At 43.7% G+C, this 14,733-nt stretch overlaps 1 protein-coding gene across 2 annotated transcripts in view; it reads left to right on the top strand.

Annotated features, from left to right (window-relative positions):
- Positions 1 to 14,733, top strand: part of LOC119171578 (thrombospondin type-1 domain-containing protein 7B) — a 242,658-nt gene that overhangs the window by 107,018 nt on the left and 120,907 nt on the right. For both annotated transcript variants that reach the window (XM_075892387.1, XM_075892386.1), the window contains exons 21-25: positions 2,409 to 2,554; positions 3,425 to 3,583; positions 5,393 to 5,492; positions 10,133 to 10,231; positions 10,840 to 10,920. In XM_075892387.1, coding sequence (XP_075748502.1) covers positions 2,409 to 2,554; positions 3,425 to 3,583; positions 5,393 to 5,492; positions 10,133 to 10,231; positions 10,840 to 10,920 — 585 coding nt within the window. The remainder of the gene's footprint in view (positions 1 to 2,408; positions 2,555 to 3,424; positions 3,584 to 5,392; positions 5,493 to 10,132; positions 10,232 to 10,839; positions 10,921 to 14,733) is intronic.

A 14,733-nucleotide genomic window follows, 5' to 3' on the forward strand; every position in this document is an offset into this window, starting at 1 on the left:
ACCTCACAAAGAGATCTATGTTCGTTTTAACTGAAGATGGGCCTACGAATAAGTATTTCGCAAGTCGTGGGGTGCCACAAGGCGGTGTTTTGAGTCCTACACTTTTCAACCTGGTTCTCGTGGGGCTCACCGAAAGGCTGCCACAGACGGCTTATGTATCTCTCTACGCTGACGATATCTGCATTTGGGCGTCCGGCGTGACACGACCTCAAGTGCGCGCAAGATTACAGAAAGCGGCAACAATGACATCGACATACCTTCGCCAGCAAGGTTTGACTATCGCCACAGAAAAATGCGCAGCGGTGGCGTTTACACGCAAACCGATGTCTTTCTACTCATTGTACATCGATGGCAAATCAATCCCATATAAGAGCACTCATAGATTCTTAGGCGTCATCGTAGATCGTGACCAAACCTGGAGCCCGCATGTCACATACCTGAAGAAAAAGCTCATTGGCATTGAGAATGTATTCAAGTTCGTCGCCGGAAAATCATGGGGCCCATCCGTGCACTCCATGTTGCAGCTTTATACAGCCCTCTTTCTCGGAACTCTCCGGTACAGCCTTCCGGTCCTGTCCAACACGTGCAAGACTAACATCCGTGCACTGCAAAGCGTACAAGCCCAAGCACTTCGGACATGCCTTGGCCTTCCAAGATGCTCATCGACAGTGTCAACTATTGTTATTGCACAAGAACAACCGGTCACAACGCACATCATTGTCGAGACGCTGAGAGCGCACATTCGGCATTTATCACGGCTACCGTCACATCATTTAGCGTGTTTGACAGCTCGGAGGCCCCATTCTTCATACTGCGGTATCGTGACAAAACATCAGGACATACTACCGCCTGGCTTCAAACTTGCCATGCATCCAGCAACTGCGCCATGGAGTCTTCGTCAACCTGACGTGCGCTTATCAGTTCCTGGAATCTTTAAGAAGGCACGCATGTCAACGCTAGCCCTGAAGCAACTGACTTTGCGTCTGTTGGACGAAAGGTACTTCGACCGCATACATGTTTACACCGATGGCTCCACTAATTCCAACAGCTCCACAGGAGCAGTGGTTGTTCCATCTGAAAATGTGTTGCTTCAGTACAAGTTTTCTCACACCACGACGTCGACAGCAGCAGAGCTCGCAGCACTTCAAGGTGCAGTAAAGTACATTCTTCACCAGGAACCTAACCAATGGGCCATCTTTTGCGACTCCAGGTCAGCCTAACAGTCACTACGGTTTGTTCTGCAGCACGGGCTACATGAACAATCAGTATATCAGATAAGGCACGACTACCACGAAGCACTCGCGGAAGGTCACGATATTGTATTTCAGTGGTTGCCGAGTCATTGCGGAATCGTTGGCAATGACCGCGCAGATGAAGCTGCTCGATCGGCTCATGACCAAGACCAGCGCACGCCCATACCACTCTTGAGAACGGACGCTACAAGGCTGCTACAATCACTTGCTCGCCGTATATCTCTCCTACAAAGGAATACGCAGGGTTTCTCCAACACGCACCTGTATTCGATCGACCCAAACTTGCAACTTCGTTTGCCATCCGGGTTCCCACGATGCGCTGAAACTTTACTGTGTCGCATGAGGTTGGGCGTGGCGTTTACGAATTCGTACTCTCGTCTCCTTGGAATGGCGAGTAATTCGGCATGCAACATCTGCGCCTGCGAGGAAACGCTTGAGCACATTCTATGTCGTTGCCCAGCATACCAGACCGAACGACGTATTATGGAAGCCAAGCTCTGTCAGCTGGATTCACGGCCGCTCACAGAAGAGAAGATCCTGGGACCTTGGCCGACGGCTTCCCATACGCGCAAAGCCACGAAAGCCCTCTTGTACTTTTTAAGGAACACCAAACTTCACGACCGCTTGTGAAAGAACTGTGCGAGGCCGTGCTGTGTAGTTTCGAGCTGACTATTTATGCTTCTCTTTCTTACTCCTCTTCTTTTCTGTCTCTTTTCGTTCTATTATTCCCCTTTTCCCCCACCCCAAGTGTAGGGTAGCCAACCGAGCCAAGCTTGGTTAACCTCCCTGCCTTTCCTCTCTATTTATCTCTCTCTCTCTCCTCTCTAGATAATAATTTACTCATAATATATATTCTATAACAGCCAATGCCATACCATTTTATATAAGTAGCAATAGAAACATGAAATGTTCTTAGTCATTGTGATTATAAATGCTGTTTCATGACAATTCAAATGTACAGTTTTGTCAGCATCACTAGAGGTCGATTGTGTGTCTCTATTCCTATGCACAAATGGTATAAGGTATGTAAAATCACTATATTCATAACCATTTCTTAACATGCGAATGCTCTGGATGGTTTGTAGATCACAGATTCCTGCCTAATGTTATGATATGAACTGTTGGCTGCTTGATTATACGGAGTGTCTATTGCAGGAGACCAGGTAAGACACCGCGAGGTGATTCAAAATGCTACCGAAAGTGGAAGGCCCTGTCCCACAAGTCTCACCCAAAGAAAGCCTTGTCCTTTCACTCCCTGCTACCACTGGTCAATAGGTGCATGGTCACAGTGCGAACTTCATGTGAGTGACTCTTCATTTTACCTAATAAATATTTAGTAGGTTGCTTCAGGAGTGGGTCAGTTACGTCCAATTACCACGTATACATGCTACATCTGTGAACAGGGAAGAGGCCGAGTTTGGTTTGTTACCCGCGATACACTTGTGGTGTGTAGTTAATAGATGCAGTGGAGAGAGTTTATTCTTATTTTGTCAAATATCAATACCACTTTGAACATATGTAGGTTCTTGTTTATAATATTCAAAGCGTTGTTTTCTTGCGTATCGCTCTAATGTATTTTAGTTTTATACTGTTGTCCTTCTTTCTCTGTTGCTTTCGTCCTGTATTACTCCTCTACTCCTGCTATAGCCCTGTGGTTGGGCTGCAGTATATTTATATAAATAAATGAATAAAACAAAAAAGAACAATAGAGTCTGTACACGCAAAATCTTACCTTGTCTTTATGAAATGCGATTGGATCTTTTTTTCTGTGATGCTTTCCTTTTCTCATCATGATTAGTGAAACTTAATAATAACACAGCTGAGACACCACTCAGATCTTTGACTAAGTATAAAAAGATATACTATAGAGGCTGATTCAAAGTATTGGCGTTATTCGCTACCGTTATCACCAGCTGCATAGGTGCGTGCAAGCACGTTGGGAAACGTTTGTGTGAATAAAGCTACTGAGACTGACATATTTCATCGAATCGTCTTTGGAAGGTTACTCTGCACGCAAACTATGTAAGTTATTAACAATTCCGAATGGTTTAAGATCAGCAAAAATGTGTGCCAACAAGAGAACCTTGTGCAGAATGAGCCTGCTCTATGTGCCCAAATTTTGTTTTCATGTTAGTCTACATACTTTCGGTCTCTCTCATTCTTTCACCCAGGGAGCAGACTGTGGATTCGGCGTCCGCAGACGTGATGTAGCGTGTTATCGGTCTGATGGAGAGTTAGTGGAGGAAAGCTTCTGCCATCTGGCCAACTTCACCTCATATGTGGGAGGTCCTCTCCACCTCGACTGGCTGATCGTTGGAAACAATGTTCAGGTAATTGTTTAAGTTCGAGGTAATTAATAAAAATAACCAACTGTTTCATCAATGTTAAACTATACTCCATCTCACCACTCTTGTTTAGAACTATCAATCATACGGGGTGTAAGCAAGCAGCAAAGCGTAGTTCGAGATCTCATTACCTTACGATTGACACGGCTGTATAGGACGATTGTTTGGCACGTGTTGCGTCAGATCAATGTGTGATATGTTTCTTCTGTTTTTTTTTCTCATTCACTTCGTGTGTTTCTCATTACTCTATCGGTAAACACAGCTAACTGTGGTTAGAAATTAATATGGCTGCGCCCATGCAGTGCAACCACCCGCTTCGATCCGAACTTGCGCTTGCTATTCGCCCACTGCGCTGGCAGCAACAAATAAATGTTGATATGACCTGCCACTTTGGGCCGTCTCACGGTGAAGCCGAAGCATAAAGTTTTGTCAGTATTTACGAGATAAGCTGTTTGTTCAGCCACACCTGCTAAGCCTAGCACACCGCGAGCGATCTAACGGTTCTTGGAATTAGCGCGGTATAGTCACCAATACCCTGCTATCGAAGTATAAGCACATTAATTTTAAGCTAATACAATAGTCATTTCGTAACTTATGGGTCACATATTGCATGTTAATGGCTCGATGATTTCAAGGCGGAGGGCACCAGCTGTGTTAGCTGCAGCCATTTTTTTGGTGATGCCATCGATTGGCTTTACTAGCACTACGCTTGCGAGCAGACGACGCGACGCGAATGAATACATGTGAAGGTGCTAAGCCTTCCTATTGGCTAAGAGGCTTTGTAGCCTTCACAGGAATGAAAGGAGCGTGTGAAATAGAGTATAGTATTCGTATGACAAGTACTATGATCGTGTCACATGCACTACCATCTGCACTTGTAGTTGATACCTTTGTACGTGCTACGCTCGCACCACTACGTTAGCGTAGAAGCGATAGACGCTACGAAGGTCTGTCTGCTGGCCGCAGCGACCACGTTTTCTTACGCTTATGCTTTGCTGAGCTGTGCCAGGCTGGACAATAAGTGAGTTAGCTGCTAACCTTACCTTGTAGAACATTCCGATTTATTGCTATCGCATTCATTGCTTCACTGTTGCGTTGAAACTGCAATTCTAAAGTATTTGTTTTATTGCCGCAGTTGGTAATTTTACTTGTTTTGTTATCACTTGTTATCTAATACTACGTGAGCTTGAGGGTGCAATAAATAAAAAGGCATTAAAAACAGACAGTAATGCCTTTTCGCCATTGTTTGGAGACAGCAAACACACTGCGGCATAGGTATACAAGTGTTACTATTAGATGAGTGATGCTGAATTTCTTTAGGGTAATTTTCTTAGAGTGATACCATTGTTTGAGATGTAGCTAGAATTCTGATGTCGTATATTTATACAAGGAAACTTTGTACCAGTGCTTTTTGGTGTATACCCTAAAAGATAACGTGCTTAGTCTTGTCTACGGTAAGAATTTTAGGGTCAAATAAGAAGCCTCTTAAACCAATTATTCATCGCACATATTCTATACTGCTGCTTTTTGTGTTCAGCATTGTGCATGTCTACAATGAAACGCAAGGAACAGGGTTCCGGAACAGCACGTTCCCATCGGCTTATAATTTAGCTCCTTACCGACACTCTTTTGTATGTTGACATCAGTTCATTAGAGCAAAGTTATATATGAGCTATTTCTGCCGGGATACTTTTGTGTTCACTGCGGACACACTTTGACATGCACGTGAAGGTGATCAACTTTTCACAGGTTGCGACAGAGGCATTTTTAAAAATACGTTATTTGTCCTTGCAGACGGAAGAGGAATGCTACGTCCCATGCCCGCAAGGTTGTGCTTTGTTCCCTTGGTCTGACTGGTCACCGTGCAACAGGAACTGCGACACTGGTGAAATCCGTGAGTAGGCTCATTTCATTTGTCTTCAGAAATACATGTACACGCAAAAAGTTCAATCAAATAAATTAATATGCTTCAGCAAAGTTTTACAACTACATTTAAAGTAAATTTAACCCCACTGGCAAAGTAATAACGAATGCAAAAAATACGGTACATTCTTTATTTAATTGCAGCTGTGATAGATTTAGTTAAGAAACTTACTGAGTGTGTGTTACGTCAGTTTTTTTTCCATTTTGTCCTTTGTATTTGTAGTGTGCTAAGAATTTCTTAATGCAGTACTATTTAACCAACTTATACGTCCCATTGCAATAATTAAAAATTGTGCCACATCAAAGCAGCGCTGTAACAGAGCCCAAACATACACACGATCAGGCTTAGGAACTATTTTAACACACCGTGTTTGCTTGTTAGCCCTTCCATTGGAGTGATGAACGTAAACTATTGCGTTCGAACCAGGCCAGGGTGACCGCGTTCGCATGCAAAGTAATAAAATGATATAAAAGGACCACTCTTGTAAGATAAAGTAAGTGCACGGTAAGCGTAAATTGTCGACACTGTTGTATTATAGCCATCTACTACAGCGCACCAAATAATTAAATTGTGATTTCGGCGAGTAAGTTCAGCCGAACTAAGTTTAATTTAAACATATCTTTTAACCTCAATTCGTCTCAAAGGTTTGCACCAAGTGTCTCACAAAGCAATTCCTGGTAGCTTACATTGCTTTATTCTTGTCAAAACGAGGTGAAACATAAAGCAGACCATAAAAGCTTTGAAAAACATGGTACGAAAAGCGCAGGTTAGTGCCAAGTTGTGAGATTTCACGTTAAAAAGACTGCATTCTGCAGCTGATAGTAGGAATGGAGTCCCCCTTGGTGGAACAGTGGCTACGGGGCTCTGCTACTGACTCGAAGGTCACGGGTTCGACCCCAGCCATGGTGGTCGCATTTCAATGGAGACGAATTCGTAGAGGTCCGTGTACAGTGCAATGTCAGTGCACACTCAAGAATACCAAATGATCGAAATTTCCGCAACCGTCCACTATAGCATCCTCATGTTCATATCGTTGTTTTGGGAGGCGAAACTCCAAATAATACAATAAATGAAAAGCCCGAGAATACATGCCTTAGATACCACAAGACAATTTTTCGGGGGGCTAACTAGATCGTTTTTTTTCTAGAACTTTACATTAGTATGACACTCGGGTACGCTTTCCTAAGGAGCACAGCAGCAGAGGTTCTGATAGGCGTTACGTGAAGGAAGGCCACGGGACCTGAGGCTAAACGTCACGTATGACGTAACTAGCAGAGTTTCACGTCACTGTCGATTCTGCTTCGGGCAGTAGTGAGAAACGAAGGCGTTACGGCGTAGGTTATACTTCCCCAGCGACATGGGCCAACTATTGACAATGGGGGAATAACGACAACTTTGCAACAACAGACAGAACCTTTCTCTTTCATTCAAATTTCGGCGGTATTCTGACAGCAAACGCCACGTTGCCGCTCAAGTCACGGCAAACTCTTGTGTATAGCGGTGACAAGAAGTTCCCCTACTGCTGTCTTCAGCGTACGATAACGCGTGCGTCAATTTTCGCTGCTGTTCGGCTCCTGTAAAGGGTGCACCGCTGCATTGACTATCTTCGTGCGGACAAGCACTTGCCAGCATGTCAGACATGGCATGTCTGAAAACACCAGATATCCAGAAGGGTGAGCCACTGTTGGCACTTCTTGTTTCATCTTGTGCTTCAACGCAATACATGTATGCATGAGAATGTTACCGCATTATAATTTGAATTAAATAATCTAGGGGGACTTCATATACCATCACGCCTGGATCAATACCCGAGCCACTCAGTCACGACTAATTTTATTCAAAGAAAGCAAGAACAAGCTTTCATGAAAGACGGCTCTCTCTATTTGTCATGTCAAATATCACGGTTCAATAGTGTTTAAAGTACAAATGAGAACACACTAGCATTTATACATGCAAAGATGCCACTTGATGCCACAGAGGACGAATAGATGCCATAAAAATGAAACTTGTAATGAGCCGCTTTTACGAGCTTTAAGGGTTATATATACGCTACGCTCACATAATACATAAAGCGTTACACAACACATAGCTTTCACTCAGCGCTTTAACAGAATGCACGAAAATTCAACATTTTATTATTCCTTCATACTTATACTAGCAGTAACTTCAAGAAGAAAACAAATAAAATACTACTGAGGCAAAAAAGAGAAGTGTTTTTATTTTTAATATTGAACAGCTCACACTTAATTCATCACCAAAGAATGAAATAATAATAATAACAAAACTGATGAAACAAAACAACAAAGACATTTCCATAAGATTTCTTTTAAACAGAAAAAAAAATGGCAGCATATCCAGGGAGTGAATGATGGAGAGTGGGGCGAAGCATTCGTCCATCTATTCGTTCTTGCTTCCGTCCGTTCATGCGTCCGTCTGTGTGACCGTCCATGCGTCCATCCACCCGTCCGTGCGTGCGTCATTTCGTGCGTCCGTCCCTGCGTTCGCCCATGCATCCACCCCTGCATCCGTTCATGCGTCCATCCATGCATCTGTCTGTTTGTCCATTCGTCCATCTATTCAACACTCCAAGTACCACCATCTCGCATTTTTTCATCATATATTCCCCATATAGAAGCACCGCCATCCAGCGGACTTTCCAAGGACTAAACGAGAGGAGGCACACGCACACTTTCTTACAGCTTGCGCTTCGTGTCTAGTTCCCACCTTTAACCACCTCGAGTTCATGGTGTATACTAGTTCACTGTATTCATGGCACTGCGGCCCAACGCTCGCTAAACCTTTATAAAACCAAGGAGGTTACGCCCAGCCAGTATAACGTAGCCACCTTTTCCTGTCAGATAGTGATCAATGTACATGCCAATGGCTGCTTATGGGAAATGAGAGACAGGAGAATTTGGCTTTTACTTTCTTACGGCTTGCGCTTCGTATCTACTTCCCGCCTTTAACCACCTCGAGTTCATAGTATATAGTAGTTCATTGTGTAAGCTCTGCAGGTGCGGTGGTTATTCCCGTGAGGCACATCACAATTAAATTCATGACATCGCATTTTACGGCGTCGACAGCTGCAGAAATCGCCGCCATACGTGCAGCTCTAGAGTTTATAGTGGAAGAACCTTCGGGAATTTTGTCTATCTTCTTGGACTCGAAGGCAGCTCTTCAATGTTTTATGTCACCCTTTCGCCATGGACCTAATGAACAGTTAGTAGCTGAAATAAGGCTTCTTCATCACCAAGCAATCGAAAAACAGCACAGCATAGTGTCTCAGTGGATACCAGGTCATTGCGGTATATATGGCAATGACCGCGCAGATGACGCCGCTAGATCTGCACACGATGGTACCCAATACACAGCCATCTCATTCCCAAAAACCGACGCAGCTACAAGACTTCGTTCGCTTGCACGTGACCTCACACTGGTACAATGGAACTCAACAGACTTCACAAACGCGCGCCTGCATAACTTGGATCCCGATCAGCCGCTTCGTCTTCCCCCAAGGATATCTCGAGCTGAGGAGACTCTTCTATGCCGCCTGTGGCTTGGAGTGGCCTTCACGAACGCATACTCTTATCTCATTGGAATGGCCAGCTCTCCTACATGCACTTACTGCAGGTGCGAAGAAACCATCGCGCACCTTCTGTGTGAGTGCACCCATTTCAACGCGCAAAGACACGAACTCACTGCAGCTCTGGATAGACTAGACGATCGGCCTTTGTCGGAACAAAGGATTCTGGGTCATTGGCCGAGCCCATCCTCAGCCCAGAAGGCTTTGAAAGCTTTGCTGCGCTTTTTGCGGACAACTGGCCTCAGAGACAGACTTTAGTGTCTTATACCCTTTGATGTTGCCTTTTCTCTGTCGCAATTTTTTTTGTAACTTCTCTCTCTCTTCCCAACATTTCTTTTTACCATCTTTCATTCCCCTCACTCCTTTCCCCAGCACAGGGTAGCCAGCCGGTCTAAGAACTGGCTAACCTCCCTGTCTTTTCGCTTAAACTTTCTTCCTCCTTTTCTTCCTAGTTCATGGTATTCATGGCACTGCGGCTCAACGCTCGCTAAACCTTTCTAAAACTAAGGAGGTTACACCCAGCGAGTATAACGTAGCAACCCTTTCTTGTCAGGCAGTGCTCAATGTACATGTTAATGGCTGCTAATAGGGATCACAGCGTGCGCGTTAACTAAAAGCCGAATGCTCCTGTCTCTCATTCCCTTTTATGAGCCATTGGCATGTACATTGAGCACTATCTTTTATTGTTCAACAACGCACAGAAGAAATCTCTCACCGGCACCACCTTGGAGGTCAAATTGTTATACTTGTTACACACTACAACGGCTATGACGGACGAACGGCTGCCGCTATAAAAAGCTTCGCCCCTAAAAAATGTCTACATTGGGTGGCGATATAAAATTGTTACTGGGTATGCGTATGAGAGATTCTTATGTGTAGGATACCTTTACGAGATTGCCGTGATGAACGGTTTTATACGGAAGAGTTACCTTAACAAAAAGGCAATGTTCTTGACATTCAGGTTCATTTTACTTTGTTTCGTGGTCACTCAGTAGCAATAACACGGCTTTTTACGTTCTCTTTCCAGTTGGCCAGACCTCACGTTCTCGAGCGGTCATGGTTCCTGCAAAAATCAGAAATACTGGTCACTGTCCTACTGAAATGATTCAAACAAGGCCTTGTTGGGGTACGTCCAGGCGCAGCATTTATTATGCCTCCTCATTGAAGGATTAGGACGTTTGTTATGCAGTCCATATATTTTTTTGGACGCAACATGCGTGTTTGGTTGCAATTGCAAAGTACAGGTTAGGGTAGTTCAGCAATGGTTTGAGTGTATGATCACACAAACCTGTCGAACTACTGAGAGTTGGTGCAATGAAATAGATGTTCATTTGAAGCGTAAATGCAATGAAAAAAGCAATAATTTCTTCGTAACAAGACCGATACCTTGTGAAGCTAGCAAGACAAGACATAAAAAAGTGTCACGCACCTTGTGGTTGAATCTCTTCTGAGTAATTGAATTTCAAACAAATTACAGTCACCATCTTCTATTTTTTTATAACTTCTCAGCATAACATTACCTAATTTCCTAACTTTTCGGTCTCGATACAAAGCATTAAGTATTTTACACACCCGTTAGTCTGCTCAGTCTAACAGCTGTCAGCTGACCGAGAGATCAGGAGTAGCAATGCAGTGGAAGCATCTAAACGGGCATTTGTCAGTTGAGCATCTCGTACAGAAAAAAGTAATCTATCGGGGTAATTTATTCGTGTTTCAATTGCATAAAATCTGCAGATGGAGTTTGCCTGACGTACTCGTGGAGAGTTGTGAATGGAACACTGCAATGTTCCCGGTCCGATGGCATTATCGTCGAAGGTGAGTCTTCCATCACAACCAGTTATCACTTGCAATATTATCAATAACAGTCGTGCTAGCGACCAATTTTCGGACTGTCAAGCAATTTTTGTTTAAATGGGTATTTCAAATCTAAGCAATGCTTTTTATAAGCCTTGCACCAAAGCGAGCCGTTTCCTGCTCCCACGCGAATAAATCGATCGCGGCTCCTGACATCTGGCGCTGGTAACGAGAAGCCGTGGTTTTTCCCAAGCATCGCAGATGTCGCCGTAGTCTCCAACTGCGTGAATCTTGCACAGCCGCCCTCTATTATCGCATTTGGAGAGAGCGGCTCGTGGTATGATACAAGCAGAGAATGCATTCCGTTAACTTAAACTTCTCTAAGCAAAACATTTGGGGCCTAATAACCTGCGGCTGTCTAATGGCTAAAAATTATTAAGGTAGTCAGCACAAAAGATCAACATATCTTCCCAGAATATGTAGTGGTTCGCCTATGGGTGCAAATGCAAATTCATTTACATTTTGTGACACTGCATAACCATAATATATGAGAAGACTCGTGTTTCGTCGTAATAGGCTCTATACCTTGAAAAATGCCAAATTTTAACCATACTATCTTCTAGAAAACCGCAAAAAGACACGAAATAAAACATTCCAAGTGGTATTACAAAGGGAAAAAAGAACTCCAGTTACGAGTCCTACACCCCATTTCTCTCGAAACACCATTTACTTCTCCCAAGGTGGGTTTTGGGAAGATTAGTAACTTCATGATGGTGCGCTGTGGAATCACACTTTCTTGCTGAGCACATTTAGAAATTTCTTAGGGAATAAAATAAAACGCATAGCAGATGCCCACAAAGACGAGAGACAGGGTACATGCTCCTGTGCTGATTATTTGAGAAAACATAAGCTAAGCACCACCATACCTAGAAGCACACTATGTTGTCTTAACTTTGGCGCAACTTTCTCAGTGTAACGGGTAGGTGTGATCATTTGGCGTTGTTTGGGGGCAGAAGAAAGTATAAGAAAAGAGTGCCGATTGCGAGTGATTTTATTCGCAGAAAAAAAATGCTAAATGTGAAAGCCGCACCACACATGCGAAAACATCATTGCCTCACATAGCAGCACTGTATGACCGTTGCGTATAAGTTACACATATGTGGCCTTTCGCAAGTCTGAATTTGAATTGCGAAGTCTTGAACTGAATTAGAAATGGTTTTGCAAGACCCTCCCCACTGATGGCTAATTATTATGTTGGGCAACGCTGTTTGCACATAGCGGTGCGGATTATATACTTTCTGCTGTTTTCCTGAACATGAAATGAGTTTCGAGATATCCTCTCTTTAAGGACGTGTTCTTTATACTAAAGTGCTAACACGTCTAGTTTTTTTTTTGTTAGTGGTATGTACCAATGACTACAGCAGCAATCTCTGATATAGGCTGAGTCTTTTGACATTGTGAATGTCGGTTATCTGCTTTTTTCACCAAGCGCTATCCACCATCTTCATCATAAAAAGTTGTCAAGCCATTAAGAAACACTTGCTAATGTGTACCCCGCGCTGCCAAACAGAATTGTACGTTACCGAAAATTATGAGCTGCAATTTATTTCTTGTATTTCTCTATTGTGACCTTAGTACATTATAAGCCAATATTTTTGAATGCTTCGGTCGGGCATTCGGCACTTACGTGTGACAGCCGACATTTTCCGCCACATCTGGTCACAATAATGCATGTGCTTTAAATAAAAGTCGGACCCTGCGCGGCATCACGTTAGAACAGACAGGCGGGCATGTCAGTTTGGCTTCACGATAATAGTAAAGCAGTCCACGAAAGTATACAATCCTAAAGGAATTAAAGAAAAAGCGCAGGCAGTGCATGGGCAATGCGAATGTCATCCCTCTTCGCATTCCGTTTGTTTTTGATTGCTGCTCTCGCGCTCCCTTTCCATCCTGCTAAAATCCCAATTTCAGCACTTCTGGTACGCCTGAAGAGACACTTTAAGAAACGTGCCACTTCAACTACGTAAATCTAGAATGCTTGCTCATAGGACCTTGGTCGCAATCTGCCACATGCAATTAAGTTGTGTCAACAAAAACTGAATAGTCGAACAAGTCCGCCTATCTGTTTAACCAGTAACTGTTCACCCTATGTTAGCTACTAACTATTCATTCGTTGATTTATTTATATATTTGTTTGATGTCGTAACGTTTTATAAGGCTGCAGTCTGCATGTTTAATACGAAACTCTTCAGTGAACGTGTGCCTGGACATTGGAGGAAGCAAAGCGGAAGCAATCCAATAGTGGCTGCTGTAGCTCACGAAATAAAGTCAGAGTGAATCACTTGCAAATGATATTCTTGTATAAGGTTGCCGCTATGCGTTGGCTGCAGTATGATTCGTGTTTTAACGTCGGTCTCAGCATGCGCACATACTACGACCACACGCAGTGCATTGAAGTACCCCCCCCCCCCCCTTTCATAACCACGTATCATGCAACAGTTCGCAGTGTGGAAGAAGGATGCAGTCTCCTAGTAACTCAGCGTGTCCGTCTACTGATGACAGGGCTTTATTTAAGGCGCCACGAAATTTACTGGCTTCTTTCAGCGTTCTCAAAAGCGGTCAAGGTCATCACCATCAAAGCACCCGCTTTTGAGAGGTTTGCCTCTTCTTTTTTTGTGCTTTTTTGTTCACTACGCTGTGCGGTTCAAGGCTGAGTACTTGCTCTGAATCTTGATATATTTATCAAGAACTTGTGGAGCAATGCTGAGGGTGCATCCGCCATGTAAATGCGATGCAGCGCTGATGCAACTCCAAGATTGATCGAATGTAAGCCTTTGCGTGGAATGTCGGATGACGTTGCGGGCTGCTTATGGTGACCAGAAGTTGCGAAAGCGGGTTGAGATATTTCATATACATCACTAACCTTTTATTTTGATGTGACAGAACCTTAATAAATTAATGACGAGAAAAGAAGTGCACGGTACAAACGCGGAATTCACAAGTTTTTCGGTTCTCTTTTCAATTTCGAAGCATTTCCTGGCGAACCTCGGTGGCTTTAACCTCATCTATCTATCTATCTATCTATCTATCTATCTATCTATCTATCTATCTATCTATCTATCTATCTGCCTACGACATTCAGTTCTCCTGGCTGTTCCGATAATGGGACCTATGCCAAAATTGGTAAAGCATAACATGACTGTATGATGACCATGAGTGACTAATCATAACATAAAAATCATAACATGTATGCAATAAATGTCATGATTTACATGTGATGGTCTTGCTGCTTCTGCAGTGATCTCGTTCACTTCACTTATTGAAAAACCGGTATGGTAGGACATGACTGCATGGCAAACATAAATGACAAGCCATAACGTCAAATTTATGACATGCATACCTTGTATGCAATCACTACACGGCACGTTTATGGTGTGTTCGCGGTCGGTTCGGTAGCTTAACATATACCAAATTTGGTATTGTAAGACTTCAATAGACGACAAAGGTAAATGACACGTCCAAACATGATAGTCAAGACATGCTGCCGTGTAAGACATGACTACAAGCTACGCTCATAGCGTGCTCGCGGCCGTTTCGCTAGCTCCACATATACCAAATTTGGTATTACGTGACGTGAATGGATGATGAAAGTAAATGACGCGTCCGAACAAGATGAGCACGACATGCGTGCCATGCTGCCCCGCCGCGGTGGTCTAGTGGCTAAGGTACTGGGCTGCTGACCCGCAGGTTGCGGTTTCGAATCCCGGCTGCGGCGGCTGCATTTCCGATGGAGGCGGAAATGTTGTAGGCCCGTGTGCTCAGATTTGGGTGCAC

Source organism: Rhipicephalus microplus, chromosome 4 (assembly GCF_043290135.1).
Source record: "Rhipicephalus microplus isolate Deutch F79 chromosome 4, USDA_Rmic, whole genome shotgun sequence".
Lineage (NCBI taxonomy): Eukaryota > Metazoa > Arthropoda > Arachnida > Ixodida > Ixodidae > Rhipicephalus > Rhipicephalus microplus.